This window comes from Notechis scutatus, chromosome 6 (genome assembly GCF_049901735.1).
Source record: "Notechis scutatus isolate UNSWTSFEM ecotype Mainland chromosome 6, rNotScu1.2, whole genome shotgun sequence".
NCBI lineage: Eukaryota > Metazoa > Chordata > Lepidosauria > Squamata > Elapidae > Notechis > Notechis scutatus.
The window spans coordinates 1,876,189-1,892,455 of NC_142014.1; the positions used below are offsets into that span (position 1 = coordinate 1,876,189).

General features: G+C 44.1%; 1 protein-coding gene and 1 long non-coding RNA gene across 3 annotated transcripts in view; one reads left to right on the forward strand and one right to left on the reverse strand.

Annotated features, from left to right (window-relative positions):
• LOC148130093 (uncharacterized) overlaps positions 1-15,641 on the forward strand; it is a 109,072-nt gene extending 93,431 nt beyond the window's left edge. The window contains exon 3 of the long non-coding RNA XR_015750246.1: positions 15,428-15,641. This is a non-coding gene — a long non-coding RNA (uncharacterized LOC148130093). The remainder of the gene's footprint in view (positions 1-15,427) is intronic.
• Positions 2,944-7,101, reverse strand: LOC148130094 (vomeronasal type-2 receptor 26-like). Of its 2 annotated transcripts, none has more exons than XR_015750245.1 (3): positions 6,040-7,101; positions 4,934-5,165; positions 2,944-3,842 (listed from the first exon to the last, which is right to left on the reverse strand). XR_015750245.1 is itself a non-coding variant. In XM_087969177.1 (3 exons), exons 1-3 carry the CDS (start codon positions 5,873-5,875, stop codon positions 3,810-3,812), a joined length of 540 nt encoding a protein of 179 aa, XP_087825303.1. In that variant the 5' UTR covers positions 5,876-5,976; the 3' UTR covers positions 2,944-3,809. The 2 variants fall into 2 exon arrangements, 1 of the variants encoding a protein (XP_087825303.1); XM_087969177.1 differs by lacking the exon at positions 6,040-7,101 and adding an exon at positions 5,658-5,976 and having other exon boundaries at positions 4,934-5,222.
• Positions 15,642-16,267: the final 626 nt, after the last annotated feature.

A 16,267-nucleotide genomic window follows, 5' to 3' on the forward strand; every position in this document is an offset into this window, starting at 1 on the left:
TTGACAAAATATAGTTGAAAAACAGAAAAAAGGAGATTTATGAACTCCCTGAAAGCAACAGGCTGGTTATCAGAAACACGGATTTCTGAAGAAGAAAATTGTCAGGGTGATCCTCTCCCAGGAAGCCCAGACAGGAAACCTGAGCTAGGCCCACTTCGCTGTAATGCTGCACTGACAGGATTTGGGGAGCCAGAAAGTACAAATCTCCCACCGACCCTTTTTTTATGCAGCTGTAGGTGTTCTCACTGGCTCAGGTGAACCGGTGGTCACCCCTGGTAGGCCACACCCCCGAACCGGGTCGCCCGCTTGTCCCAGTCGCTCTCCTAGCTTTTCCTACCACGTGGTGGCTGTGGCACAGATCGGGCAGATGTCCCAGGGCTGTTGCACATGTGCACTGTGTGTGCAGCAGTGCGTGTGCTACTAATGCAGTGCACATGTGCAGCAGCCCTGGGACATCTGCTTGCCTGCCCGCCCTCCCGGATCACGTTTTCTTCCTTCTCCCGGTGGATGTGCCTCCTCCAGTCCAGCCCGGCCCGGCCAGCCAGCAGGGGAATGGGCGGATGTCCTGGGTCTTCTCGTCCCCCTTGTCGCGATATGCCTGCAGGAGCCCCTCAGGCCAGCTGAGGCAGGAGCCGCCATTCCGAGGCTTCTACTCTCCCGTGCTTGGTTGATGCCTCTGCACCTTGCCTGAAGTGGCTGGTCCTGCCCCTCATCCTCCCCTCCCTCACCTGGCCTGAGAAGGGAAGGGGGACGGTGGGGGATAGCGAGGAGGCCGGGTCCCTAGCTTCCCCTCTCTCTCCCCCACTCTCTCTCTCTGTGTGTGTGTGTGTGTGTGTGTGTGAGAGAGAGAGAGAGAGAGAGAGAGAGAGAGAGAGAGCGAGGGGGGCAAGAAAAGAAAAAAAGAAAGAGCAAGAAAGAAAGAGGGAGAGAAAGGGAGAAAGAAAGACAGGGGGAATGGAGAAAGTGAATGAGATATATGGATGGATAGATAAATGCATGGAAGGAGGGAGGGACGGAGAGAGAAAAAACGGAGAGGAAGTTAGGACACAAACCCTGGCTTCAGAAGACTCTTTGAAGCAGCACAGCAATCTAGGGCTGGCATGCAAGGAATCTCAGAGGTCATCCAGTCCAACCCCCTGCTCCAGCAGGAGATCCTTACAGAATCAAAGAATAGCAGAGTTAGAAAGCTCTGTATGAGTGTGTGAGTGTGTGCATGTGTGTTTGTGTGTTTGTGTTTATGGTTGTCAAAACTCCAAAAACAGGACAAGTAGCTCTCGGGAGATCAGTCATAAATCAGAACACTTGCTAAGTAACCGGCCATTAAGTGAGGACCAATTGTATTTGGTTTGCCAGTCACATGGCCACCTGGCCAAGCCCACTCAGTCACATGGCCACAAAGCCACGCACATCTGGTCACATGACCACCAAGCCACGCCCACAAATTCAAGCCATGCCCACAGAACCAGTAGTAAAAAAATTTGAATCCCACCAGTGAGTTCACAGCCTGCTATGCGGCATCTCCTATCAGGACTCAGGGATTCACTTTGTGATGCCTCTCCTAATATCTGGGAAATACGGAACTCTTTTACGTGCAACTGCAGTTATCAGATCAGTAGGAAGGAGTTTCTCTGAATGGGGCCAAATTCTGTTCTGCTGTAATGCAAAATGATGTATTTATTTATTTAGGACATTTATATTGCCACATATTCGCACATGACTCAGCATGAGGCAGACTCTAACTGCCCATTGACTGTTGTTTATTTTTATTTTTCTCCATTATTATTATTATTATTTATTGTAATGCTGGTCTCTGACTGTACTAAAAGTGCACTGGATGAAGGAGGAAGCCGTGTTGGAGACATTTGCCATCTTGAGTTATTTGTAAATAAATACATGTTTATGAAAACAATCTCAAAATCGTACTTGACTGCAACCTGAAACTGAGTCTTGAGAGAAGATAAGGAGGAGATTATGAGAGCAGCTTCTCCAACTTACAAAATCTCTCAGTTGGACAAGGGAGGATTCAAGACTTCCAATGACTGAAAGAGGTGTTGGGAGTAGTTAAACCCTCCTCTCCTAGGAAAATGAAATATTTTAGGATATACTAAAAGGGAGAATATATTTCCCTAAAAAGAAAAGTAGAAACTCAGAGAGGCTGAAACTCCGCCCCCTCCCACCTTTGCTAATGGACCATTACTCTGGCCTAGGCCAGTTTATTTTACATAACAAAGATCTACTCCAGGTATATAGGAATTGCCCAAAGCCATCACCATCATCCAGCGAGGCTCAACCAAGCCTGGGACTCAGGACAGCCTACAGAGTTGCCCCTGCATGGCCCCATGGGAGCCTGACAATCGATCAGAATACAAGCTCAAATTCAAATCCCAACAGAGGGCATAAAACAGTTGCACTCTCAGCATCTCAGCCCTTCTTTCCTCAACCAAGGTATGTGCTCCTGTCCACCATTAAACCATCTTCCAAGCAGTCATCATGTTTCCAGCTTCTTTCTTCCCCACTTGGAACTGAACCCAGAAGGAGATTTCTTCCAACAGAGGCTAGACAGAAACTTCAGATCTGCTCCCTGTTATTCCGGAGCGTCAGACAGGAGCAATTAGATGGTGCAAATTGTTGTGAATCAATAAAAAGTAACTAAGCCCAAATGCAAAGCGGGTTTTGAAAGCCTGCACACCTGATTGGTCCTTAAACAACGAACAAGGATTGGTCCATAACAAGTCCCTGATTGGCCCATATTAGGACACTTCTTATTGGGTATTAGTTGAACTTGTTGCACATATTATTGGTTAATAAGGTAGCAGCCAACCCTATAAAAGGGTTACTGCTGCCCATAGCCTTGCTCTGTTCTGTTCTATCTACTGTTATTAAAGAGTTGAAGTCACTGGTCAGATGTCTGGTCTCCATTATTCTCCAAACTTAACACAAATCTCTTGAACTTTTGCAGCACAAGAAGGTTGAGATGTTCCCCTCCTTCTCCTTTGGGTTCCTTCTCCAAAAGGACCTCAGATTAATGGATCCCTATTGGGACCCCATACCTGCCACGGCTGCAGCCTCGGAGCCCCCAACCTCTTTTCTCCCTCCTTCCTTCCCCTCCTCGATCTGGAGGAATAAGCGGCATTCATGGCCTGGGCCAGAGTCTGAAAGATACTGTAGCGATGAGGGTCATTTATGATACGTTTCCTGTTGCTTTTCTCCTGGGTCTCCAGTGGGGCTTTCTGGGTGCATCTTCTGCGGCCTTTGACAGAAAAGATGTGCTTGGAAAGGGAACAGCGGAAATAATGATCTGAAACTGATCTTCCACAAAGAAATGGGGTTCAAAAGCAGCATCTGTTGGCCTTTTTTTTGACAGATAACCAAAACTTGAAATACTATGGATGTATTTGAGAGGTATGTGCTTCTTTATTGTATACAGTGCAAAATTTGTAAAGATCCAGACTTTCCCTTCAATGGGTCCTGGCAAATGCATAAGTGCTTCATGGAAAGGAATAATTCTGTTCCCGATAGAAATATATTCTATGAAGTGGACAAAGACGTTGATTTGTCTCCACTTAGAGAGGGCCTCCCTGAGGGGTGCTGTTTGTCCAGTTGTTGTGAATCGTTGTGATACAACCACACAAATTCCATTCCTGACAAGCATAGGAGGGAAAGTCCTCATGAAATAATCTCCCTTTTCTGTGTCTGAAGCAAAGAGGCCAATCAGGGTCCATCTGAAATGGAGGAGCAGCTGGACAATTGCTGGGTATTGGAATCCTTCTTTGGGGAGCAATGGGTGGAAAAAAGGGAATCTCCTTTTATCACTCAGACCCTGAAGGAATTCCAACAGTGATCTGAAAAAGTAATGAAGAATGCTGTGTTATAATGTGGTCGAGATCAACTCCAAAATATTACTTATTGACAAACCCAATTTTTTTTTGATGAATATATAAGAATAGTTTGTTCCTTAGTCACTGTTTAAAATATTTAAGACAGAATATTAACAAGATTGTCTATAAAAATGGAACGCAAAATCATATTAAAGAAAAAAAACAATAGAAAATGCAATGTAAATTTCTGTGTCACCCATACAATTCCAAATATTAGATTCAAATTAGCAGATGTTAGATAAAATGTCTGGATCTAAGATATAGGGCTGTATTATATGCTATTTTTGAGTACTAAAACCTCTTTCTCAGCTTCTATATCCCAAATTCTTTGTGAAGCAATTTTTCAGCTTCTTCTCTAGATGTACAAGAGCACAACTGCTAACAGAATAGTTATGAGTACATGAAATGGATACATATAAGAAAAATAAAAAGAAATAGTAGGACAGTGACGGTAGGCACATTGGTGCGCTTATGCACGCCCCCTACAGACCTCTTAGGAAAGGGGTGAGGTCAATCGTAGACAGTTGTACAACCCAGTAAGTCTTTAATTGAAATTTTATCTGTTTTGGGACTATATGTCTGTTTCATCACTTTAATTTTAACCCAATAATTATATATTACCCTGAATTTATACAAAGCAGAAATTGTGTAAATTAACAATTATCTATGAGGGCAGGAGCTGAACTCCTTTTATCCATCCCAAAGATACTCTTCTTGGTCTGAATATTTTTTATACATAGACAGGACTATTGCCAACTTGATTCCAATTGGATAAGGCAGATATTATTGATATGTGAAAATGAACATGCTAATGGAGGACCTCAAAACCTGGATAGTTTTTCAATAGTAGAATATTCAGTAGAATATCCTCTAGGGACCTTATGGCTCTTCAGGCCTTTAATGGTCAATTTGAAGATGAACATAATAGACTAAAACATCGTTGATATGTTCCCTAATACTCTGAAAAGCTGCTCTTGAATTCTATGAAGATATTGGATCTGTTGTTCATCCCCACCACCCCATTCACCTTACCAGATAGAGAAAAACACACAAACCTGTGGGAATTTGTAGGTGCCTACAAACATTGACATCTGGATGGAGATGTCCCTGGAAGCTTCACCAATCAGAGCCAGGAGGTTGTCCTTCCTCCCACAGCCATAGTTGGGGACATTAGATTCTCCAGTGGAGAGCATGTCCAGCAAGACATCTGAAGTGCGGAAAGTGCTTATATAGTTGTCATGGATGTTGTAACCAAGTGTGAGATTGTGCAGGAGCTGGGAATTCTTGCTGACCATTGGAATAGCAAAAATTGATTCTAGGGTATCTGTTAGAGCAGAACTCTTCCTATTGAAAAACAATATTCATGTTATTATATTCAACAGCAACAACAAATGTTTTTAAAATATATAATCCTTCACAAACCTACTAAGCCTTAGGCCAACATTGATCCAAATCGAATGATCAATTATGCAAATGAGAGAGGCAACTACAATTGTTTCAGTCACTACTTAAACAAAGGTCATTATTCAAGTGATGAACTCAGGAATGAACTGAGAAAGGAAAATCATCTGGATTTCATTCAGGTTTTTTAAAAACTCCATCTTTGGATTTTACTCTCTTCCACAAAGTAAGGCAAAAAAGGGAAGCCATGGAAATCAAAATCATTCAGGAAATTAGACAGGTCCTGAGGTACAAAAATAAGTGACATAAGAAGAAAAGAAGGAGAGTGTTAGAATTGCACATGGAGGGAGTGCAACTCCATCACCCTGCATGACTTACGAAGGAGAAGGTATGGAAGGAGGGCTGTTGAAAGGCCACATTATAGGCGACACATATGTTTCATATTTGACCACACCAATGAGATGGTCTCCAGGCCTGTAAAAGCTCCATGGATTGTACCCATCCTGGTGCTCCAAACTCAATGGGCATTTCCTTCTCAGCTTCCCACAGACTGATGGGGACACCACCAGCAGCATCAGAAGCAGGAGGTCCATCATTCATGGCATTAATCAATCCACTTCCTGTTTCTAACACAAACAACAGGAACCATTGGAAAAATGCAAAGACTCTGAGAAGTGCCAGTGGCTTTCCTGATCTAAACAGAACCACTCAGTTTCATCTGCAAAGGAGAGAAAGGTGCAATCAAGAGCAGAGCCTGTACCTGTCCCAAAACTTGGTCCCAGAGAGCTTCACCCAAGGAATTTACCCTTTTCTGATATAAGATCCTTTTCATGTGGCTTCAATCTGATGTCTACATTGAAGTCTAAAACTGGAGATATAGCATCACAGATCTCAAAGGCCCAGATGGTCATAATTACAGTGAGAAGCGACTTCTCCTCTTGGGATCCTGAACTTTTTCTGGGCTCCATCTGCAGAGGAGAGGCTGGAATAAACCATGTTAGTAAAAATTACAGATATACCCCTGGGGTCACTGTTTTGTTGTGGTTGTGGTCCTTCCTCCCAGTCAGGGCAAGTCCAGAAAGTGATTCTGGGGAAGAGAATTCAGCACCCAGGGAATTGACTTCTGCTGTCCTTCAGTGTGGTCTCTTGTCTCCAGAGATTGCTGGGGAAGGTCACCCAGAGCTATGGAGTTTGGTGCCGCTTCTAAGTTAATGCCATTTAACTGTAGTGTTGCCTGTCTTCTAATGACAATCGGCACCCTTGAACTCTGCCCAAGGTTAAGAGTAGACCCTGTTTGGAATTCTGTTTTATGTCATAATCCCATATATTGATCTTAATTGCAGTCGGTTTTAAAATTGCTTGTGCCTGAAGTGAAATTTCATTTCCCATCTTTTTTAGCAATATTAATTCTGAGATAAAAGCTCATTAAGAAGCAGGAAAGTGACAACTTGTGGACTAGATCATTGGGTAAATAGGGAGAAAAATATAGAATGGATGGAATTTTTTATTTTTATTTTTATTTTCTTGTTATTCCTGTGTTATCTTACCATGTTCCTATAATACACCAAGATTCTTTATATTTTGATTTTTCTTATTTTTTTAAATAAAGAATGGACTGTAAGTTCTGCAGGTGCGATCTATCCATCCCTTCCTTCCTTCCTTCCTTCCTTCCTTCCTTCCTTCCTTCCTTCCTTCCTTCCTTCCTTCCTTCCTTTCTTTCTTTCTTTCTTTCTTTCTATCTATCTATCTATCTATCTATCTATCTATCTATCTATCTATCTATCTATCTATCTCTATATCTATTTATCCATCCATAACTATCTCTATCATCTATCTATATCTACCCATTGATATCTATCTATCTATCTATCATCTATCTATCTATCTATCTATCTATCTATCTATCTATCTATCTATCTATCTATCTATCATTGGGTAAATAGGGAGAAAATTATAGAATGGATGGATTTTTTTATTTTTATTTTCTTGTCATTCATGTGTTATCTTACCATGTTCCTATAATACACCAAGATTCTTTTTATTTTGATTTTTCTTAGTTTTTTAAATAAAGAATGGACTGTAAGTTCTGCAGGTGCTATCTATCCATCCCTATCTTTCTATCTTTCTATCTATCTATCTACCGTGTTTCTCCAACAATACGGCCTCCACCAATAGGAAGACCCAGCATGTTTTCTAGGCATAAAATCAAATTAAGCCCCTCCCCCCAAATTTAGGCCTAGTTTAAAACATGCAAAATAGGGGGAAGGGTGGGGGGACTTGCCATTTGGAGTGCCGTTGGAGCTGCCACCACCGTTTTGAGTGCCGTTGGAGCTGCTGCCGCCGTTTGGAGCTGCCTCTGCCATTTGGAGCCACCGTCACCGTTTGGAGTGCCGTTGGAGCTGCTGCGCCGTTTGGAGCTGCCTCTGCCGTTTGGAGCTGCCTCTGCCGTTTGGAGCCGCCGCCGTTTGAAGCTGCCACTTCCGTGTTTGGAGCACTGCCGCTGTTTGGAGCGGCGGTGCTGCTCCAAACAGCGGCAGTGCTCCAAACGCAGAAGCGGCAGCTCCAAACATGACGGCGGCAGCTCTAAACGGCGGCGGCGGCTCCGCTTCTGTGTTTGGAGCTGCCTCTGCCGTTTGGAGCCGCCGCCGCCGTTTGGAGTGCCGCCGTCAGGTTTGGAGCTGCCACTTCCGTGTTTGGAGCTGCCGCCGTGTTTGGAGTGGCGGTGGTGCTCCAAACAGCGGCAGTGCTCCAAAGCGTGGAAGCGGCAGCTTCAAAGCGGCGGTGGCGACTCCAAACGGCAGAGGCAGCTCCAAACAGCGGCAGCAACTCCAAGCACGGCGGCAGCTCCAACGGCAGAGGCAGCTGCAAATGGTGGCAGCAGCTCCAACGGCACTCCAAATGGCAGCGGAATGGGCAGAAGGGAAAGCAACAGCGGCAGGTGCCAAAGGTCTTGGGTCTGCAGCAAAGGTGTTTGGTGGGAGTAGGGAGCTCTCTGCGCTTCGCCATGATCGCCATGATCGCCCGTTAGGAGCGGCTGGTGGCGAGGCTGCTCGCGGGGTTCCTAACCGTTTTTTCGGGGCTCAAAAAAAAATAAGGCCCGGCCTTATTATATGAGAAACACGGTATCTATCTATCATATCTATCTATCTATCTATCTATCTATCTATCTATCTATCTATCTATCTATCTATCTATCTATCTATCTATCTATCTATCCATCCATATCTATCTATATCTATATCTATTTATCTATCTATCTATCTATCTAAATTTTGGGAGTGGGGCTTAATTTCACCTCATGCCTAGAAATCATGCTGGGCCTATTGGTGGAGGCCCTATTGTTGGAGAAACACGGTATCTATCTATCTATCTATCTATCTATCTATCTATCTATCTATCTATCTATCATATCTATCTCTATCTATCATCACTCTATATCTACTCATCCATCTCTATCTATCTATCTATCTATCTATCTATCTATCTATCTATCTATCTATCTATCCAAATATATCTCTATCTATCTCTATCTATCATCTATCTATATCTACCCATCCATCCAAATCTCAATCTCTCTCTCTCTCTCTGTGTGTGTGTGTGTGTGTGTGTGTATGTGTGTGTGTGTGTGTATATATATATATATATATATATATATATATATATACACACACACACACACCGTATATGCCGGCGTATAAGACGACCCGGCGTATAAGACGACCCCCAACATTTCCACTCAAAATATAGTTTGTTATATACTCGCCCCTCTTCCGCACGCCTTCCACTTTTGCACTTTTTTTTTTAGGCACTTTTGTGCACCGTGGAAGGAATCTCGTGAAGCCGAAAGGAGCAGCCAGCCTTCTCCCAGCTCCCAAGGAAGCAGGCTCGCACCGCCGGGCTCCGCTGAGGTATCCGGCTAGGGCTGTCAGGAGTTGTTACCGCTGGCGCGGCTCGCCGCACGGCTCCAGTCCCGCGTTGCCTCGGGAAGGGAAAGGCAAAAAGGAAGAGCGCGGCGGCGCTTTGCAATGGCAGCAGCGGCTCCTGGTTTTGCCTTTCCTTCCCGAGGCAACGCTGGTTGAGACGCTTGAGCGCGCCAGCGGTCTCCTGACTGCCCAGCCGGATACCTCAGCGGAGCTTGGTGGTGCGAGCCTGGGTTTCTGGGAGCTTTGGAGAAGGCTGGCTGCTCCTTTGGCTTCACGGGATTCGCTTTCCACGGTGCCAAAAGTGCCTCAGATGTTAGCAGCCGCAGTGCTTCCCAATTACTATTTGCAGCGGCGTATAAGACGACCCAGCATATAAGACAACCCCCAATTGGAGGCATGTTTTCAGGGCAAAAAGTCATCTTATACGCCGGCAAATACGGATATATATATATATATATATATATATATATATATATATATATATATATATAATGGATCTTTGTTATTAGGTTTTCTCCGTGTAAGATTGATATATATATATTGATGAAGTCTCATTCATCATCTTCAGGCTTGTGTCTTCAGCTCTGTGCTTCTCAGAGTGATGAGCTTGCAGCTGCTTCTTCCTTTAACTGTTAGTGGGGTGTGACTTGATTGGGTGGGGGCTTGGCTGTGTTCTGATTGGGTGGGGATGTATTCTCATTGGGTGGGGGTTTGGCTGTGTTCCCCAACCAATGAGAATACACCCCACCCAATCAGAACACAGCCAAGCCCCCACCCAATCAAGTCACACCCCACTAACAGTTAAAAGGAAGAAGCAGCTGCAAGCTCACATCACTCTGAGAAGCACAGAGCTGAAGACACAAGCCTGAAGATGATGAATGAGACTTCATCGAAACGTTGCCTAGATACTTCCAATCTTACGCGGGAGAAAACCCGAATAACCAAAGATCCACATACAAATACCCGCAAGAACCTCAGAAAACATACATACATACATACATACATACATACATACATACATATATATATTTATATTATTTATATTTATATTTATCCATCCATATCTGTCTCTATCTATCTATCTATCTATCTATCTCTATCTATCTCTATCTATCTATCTATCTATCTATCTATCTATCTATCTATCTATCTATCTATCTCTCTCTCTCTCTTCTCTCTCTCTCTCTCTCTCTCTCTCTCTCTCTATCTATCTATCTATCTATCTTTATCTATCTATCTATCTATCTATCTATCTATCTATCTATCTATCTAAATATCTACCCATCCATCCATCCATCGATCCAATTTACTGGCCACCCATCTTATCACAGGGAAACCCTACAAAGATGGCGGTGATGCCCACAGTGTGGTGGATGGTGCAACCTGATTTCTAGCGACAGGATTTCTGGAGATCTGCTGGTTCTTCCTCTGTTGTGGGGATCTTCTATTTGGGGGGGAGGGACCCCTCTGACCTTCCCAATTTCTGGGGCTGAGACTTTCTATCCCCCAAAAGGTGCTGTTGGAACTCCTTTGTTCCTGGTTTATTGGCATCCGTTGTTCAGGGAGGATGTTTCTTCACTGGGGGAGACATTAATATGGACTTCTTGGCCCAGAAGGGGAACCGGGGGGCTGAGTGTGGGGGGGACCTGAAGGGACAGGCAGGCCCACCCTGGCAGGGAGGAGCAGAGGAAGGCCGTATCCCAGGTCCACCGCTTGGAAGTTCTCCCCCTGAACCTCCCTCAGATTCTGCTCTCAGGGCCTGCAGACCAGATCCTGGGTGGCTCCAGGTTCAAGCTGTGACTCTCTTCTCCTCCAGGAGCTTCCCAGCCGTGTCTGACCGAAGCCGGGTGAGGCCCAGAGGGGAGGAAGCCCCTCCTGTGTCAGGAATGAGCCCACCCCAACTTCTGGGTTTGTCCCAGGGAGACCCCAGAGGAGGGGAGGAGGGGGGCTGTGGTCATCCAGGGCTTCTCACAGGCCCTGAGGAGGCTCCACGTGGACCTCCGGTTTCTCTCAGGGGACTGCAAGGACCCCGGCCTGGTCAAGCGTGGTGTGTGAACAGGGTCCTCGCCAGAAGAAAAAGGTACCCAACACAGGGAGTCCTTGACTTATGGCCACAAATCAGCCCAACATTTCTGTCGTTAAGGGAGACATCTGCCAAGTGAGTTTTGCCCCTTTTTATGACCTTTCCTGCCACAGTCATTAAGTGAATCATTGCGGTTAATAAGTTAAGAACCCGGTTGTTAAGTGAATCTGACTTTGCTTGTCAGAAGGTCACAAAATGGGACCACGTGACTTGAGACGCAGCCATGACGGTCATAAACATGAAATTGTGGCCAAGCACCTGAATTCTGATGCTACAAAGGTCATTAACTGTGAAAAATGGTCCTAAGTCCCATTTCTCAGTGCAGTTGTAACTTGAATCGGTCACTAAATGAATAAGTCGAGGCCTGCTTGTGTATCTCCACTTGTTCAGCTTCTCTCCCAGGAATTCATCTCCTTCCGAGTCTCCATCATCCACTCCAACGGGCTGGATTCGGAGAGGGTTTGGCAGGGGGCTTTGCTGTGAGGAGGGGGCATGGGTCCTGCAGGGCTGGGGGGAGGGTCTGCAGGGGGTCCGCCCCCTCCCTCGTGAGGGCAGGGAGGGAGGGGGGCTGGGGAAGAGGGAGGCAGGGGGAGCCCCTCCCATCTGGTCTGGGCAGCTGAGGTGCTGTCAGAAAGCCCGCCTCTGAGGGAGGGGCCCTCCTTGGGATTGGCTGAAAGGGACGTTATGATCGTCATCACGCTATGCCACCATCTGGTTTATGTGTTTTGGCCTGGCACCTATTGCCAACATTGCAGTTCTCTTCCATCAACCTGGGTTAAGGGCGTTGTGTGGAATCACCTAGATTTGCCACAGATCAACTATGTGGGGAGGGTCAACTCAGCCTGTCTGCACACAGGATGGGGAGCTTTTCCTAGGATCCGTTTCTGGCTCCTTGGGGGTTTTCAGCAGCTGCAACACTTGGAGTAAACTACGGCTGAGCGAACGGGGGTTGGCGGAATGTGTGAACCAGATCAGAGTTTGGCATTCAGGGAAAAAAGTTGGGACAATGGGAATGGGACAGAGAGGCAGCTTTAGGGGTGGAGGGGGGGTCAGTGATCCCCCCCCCCAATGTCTGGACAAACCTGGATAGAGATTTGGGTGTTCAGAGGATCAACTGGTGACTTTGATGCTCTTTCTCCTGCTTGGAGCCACAGACATGGTTCTGGATGCTGGTTTCCAGTATTCCCAGTGAGGCCAGGACTGAGGATACTGGGGCTGCTGCTCCCCAGGGCAGAAAGGCTGGTGGCAAATCCCAAGACCGAGAAAAAAAGGAGAACGTGGCTGTGACCCTCTCTGGGTCGGCTTCCTCTCTCCCTCCTGCCAGGCGTTGGGAGGAAGGAGGGAGGGGCTGCTTCCCAGGGGTTTTTTCCAGGTCCTCCAGGTGGATCTCTGTCCTGGCCGGATTGAGTGGGTACCCATGCGGGCCTCCCAAAGGCCAGGACTCCAGCCCCCATCGTCCTCAGCCCCAGCCGTGCCCTGAGTAGAGGCCCCAAAGGGAGGCCCAGCGGAGGCTCTTCCGTCCCCCAGGGAGGAACCAGGGGGCTCAGGGGTCCCAGCCAGAGAGCAGCGGCCACGGAGGAGGAGGAGGAGGAGGAGGAGGAGGAGGAGGACGCTAGCGTTTTGGGGCTCCGACCCAGCCGGTACGGAGCTAGGCTGCCCTGCAGGGGCAGCTGAAGGTAGGGGGATCCGGAGAAGGGTTTGGGGTGCTGCAGACTCCCTCCCTGGCCGGCAGAACTCCCTTTTCCCAGGACGGTGCAGCGGCGGTCTGTAATGGCCGCCACAAAGAAGCTGGCAGCCGGGTAAGAATGCGCAGGAGGAAGTGGAGAAAGTGATTGAGAGGAGAAAGTTTTCTTGGCTCCTAGGACTCTAAGACATATCTAATAAAATTCCTGAAAAGTATGACTTTCTGAATAATACCTGCCAGAAGAGGAAAAAGCGGCTGTTTGAAGGTGCTGAAAGGATAGCTTTCCCTCTTTTCCTACGGAATAAATAACTGGATATTAAGAAACCTATTTCTTTTAGGTGAAAATTGGTTTTAAGCGATGAGTGGGAAGAGAGGATTAAAAAGAAAACATTTGTATGCTAAGACTTTGTTGGAGCAGATGCCTTAAGGATTTGAAGACTAGAATATATTGCAATAAGATTTTAAACAGATTTGGACTTTCTTTCTCTTGGATTGATATTACCCCAGAAGGAGAAAGTGAGAACTCTGCCTTGGTTTGGACTGACTGATAACTTTGGGACTGTTTTATTTTTTTATTTTCTTTTGAATATTCTGGTTGTTGTAAGAAGAAAGAAGGGGAAAAGAAAAGAAAAGATTTATAATGGCTCTTTCTGTTGAGGAACTAAGAAAAGAATATGAACAAGCAAAAAAAATGGTAAAGATGGTGTGGAAGAAGCTTTCCTTTTCTTAGAAATGGCGCTTACTAATTATCAACAAACATTACAACAGATGAAGACAGCAGAGGAACAAGAAAGAAAGAAAGGAGCCATTTTTAATGAATCTCAGAACTTGATCCAGAAAGAAGGAAGAGAGAAAGAAAAGAAAAGAAGAGAAAAGAAGAAAATTAAAGGACTTAAGGACTTAAGATCTAAAAAACATTTAAGAAAGGGAAAAATAAGGTGCAAAACCAATATGATGATAGTAAACAAAAGGGAAAAGGAATACGACAGAGAAGGGAAGCTGGCAAGGCAGAGGCTAGAAGAAGGGGGTAGAAAGGTTTGTTGGGAGAAGAAAGAAAGGGAAAAGGTGGAGAAAAGCTACAATGTTTTGAAATTAAATGAAAAAAAGAAATTTTTTTGGATAATGGATAAAGTATAATTTTTAAAAAAAAAAAAAGATTTTGCAAGGTACATAAGATGAGATGGTAGTATTGTAATGATTTAAGAGTTGATAAGAGATTAAAATGTTAAAATGTTTAAAAATGATTGGCTTTAAAACCTAATAATAGGGGAGGTTTAGAATATTGTTTTAATTAAAGAGTTTAATAAGACTATGGTACTGATGTTATTATAAAATTTTTATTATAGTATCTTTTTTTAATATTTGGATTTATTGTCTAATTATGTACTTAATTATGTTGGATGTATTAGTTAGATAGAATGTACCAAGCAAAATCGGATTGGGTATTAGATATTATTTTAAAGATAGAAAGGCATCATACTCTGATTAATGATTTCAGGAGAAACTTATTTTCTTTTTTTTTTTATAAGGAATGAGACAAAGGGATGATAAAAATGGACAAAAGATATAAATATAATGATTCAAATTAAGATGATTAATTAAGATAGAAGTAAGAAGTGTGAAATATGTGGGGAAGTTAATATAGAAGGCTTAGAATGGTAAATAAAATAAGTAATGATATGTAAGATGAGCATGAATATAATTGAAGTCCATGAAGAGAGAGATACCTGGGTCCAAGTTACTTTCCAAAAAGATTTTTTTTTTATGTTTTGTGTGTTGTGTGTATGTCTTTTTGGGGGAGAATTAGTTAAAAATTGTAGAAATATAGATTGAGAATAATGGTAACTAAGTCAGAAAGAAACAGATGAAATAATAATAATGATATTGAATAAGAGTAAAGAGAAGTAAAGAGAAATTGAATAAGAGGTTTTGGTATGTTGTATGGAAATGGTTTAAAACAGAACTATAATTTATCTGACTTGTTAAATTGACAATGAAAAAAGGTTTAAACATGTAATGAATAATGACAATTTGTGTGTTTTAAAAATTAATAAAACTTGTTTAAAAAAAAAAAAAAGAAACCACGTTTTCTGCATTCTGCAAGCCGGCCAATGACTGAGGGTCTCTTCAGGGGACTCTGTTGTTTCTCAAAATGGAGGCAACGCGTGGAGAGAGGTTGGTCTGCATGAGTGTTTTTCAAACTTGAAGAGGAATGGACTTCAACTCCCAGAGTTCCCCACCCAATAATGCATGGACTTCCTCATGCTGGGCAGGGAATTCTGGGAATTAAAGTCCCTTCATCTTCAAGTTCCAAGTTTGGAGAATGCATGTCTACCTTTTTCCCTGAGGTGAGGAGTTAAAGCCCTGCACCAAGACTTGGCTAACTCACAGGTTGCTCCATCTATTTTCTTTCTTTCTCTGTGTCTCCCTCCCTCCCCTCTCCCACTCTCCCTCCCAGGTAACCCCAGATCCCCCTCTGAAGACCCGGCCCTGCTTGGCTTCTTCCTGACAGGAGCCTCTTCTGGAAAGACACGGAGCCCAAGTGAGGCTGGAGAAACCTCGGGGCTGCGTCCCCCCAGCATTCAACCAGGGACTCATAAACCAGGTTAGTCTCTTCCCAGAAATGGGGGCCTCCCTCAAATCCCTTCCTCTTTCCTAGCCCTCTCTATGGATCTGGGCTTTGCTTTCCCCTGAGTGCCCCATGTATGAAAAAAAGTGGCAGTGGAACATGGGACTTGGGCTTCCCTCTTCCCAGGACTTGCCTGGCCTCTACATGGGAAAAAGAGGCAGAGGAACTATTTGGATTTTGGCACTAAATAGGCATAATTAAATGCTGAAATTGAACATGTTAAAAAGAAATAATAGCTAATAACTGGAATTAATGAAATTAATGAAAGTTTAAAAAAGGGAAAAAGTGAAAAGAAAGGGTGGAACGTGGAAACAGAACTGAGCCCGCCACTTAATGGTAAAGGGAAAATTTCAGTGACTCTTTGAAAAGTGCTTGGTCTTTTTAAAATTGGAATTTGAAAGGAAATAAAATGAATTCCATTATAATAAAATAAAAACCCTGAAAAGTGAAATACTAGAATATTACAAGGGAAAAAAGATACATGAAGAAATTGGGATTATTTGGTGACTTTGGGAAAAAGTTGGAAAAGAAATCAACAGAAGGAAGCTGGAAACAAAGAATTACGGACACTGACTGTTGAAATTTAATTTAAAAGACGCTGGTTGCAATAAACTACTGGACAATTGGTTTGGACATAAATATTAAAGAAAGGAAAATAAAAGAAGAAGT

What these genes read in the sequence shown, in the direction of transcription:
- LOC148130094 (XM_087969177.1), bottom strand. Translation starts at nt 5,875, where the DNA reads ATGATGGACCTCCTGCTTCTGATGCTGCTGGTGGTGTCCCCATCAGTC. An exon ending in CCTTCCATACCTTCTCCTTC is followed by an intron (nt 5,223 to 5,657) that starts GTAAGTCATGCA and finishes GTTTTTCAATAG; the next exon opens with GAAGAGTTCTGCTCTAACAG. An exon ending in GCACCTACAAATTCCCACAG is followed by an intron (nt 3,843 to 4,933) that starts GTTTGTGTGTTT and finishes TTACTTTTTCAG; the next exon opens with ATCACTGTTGGAATTCCTTC.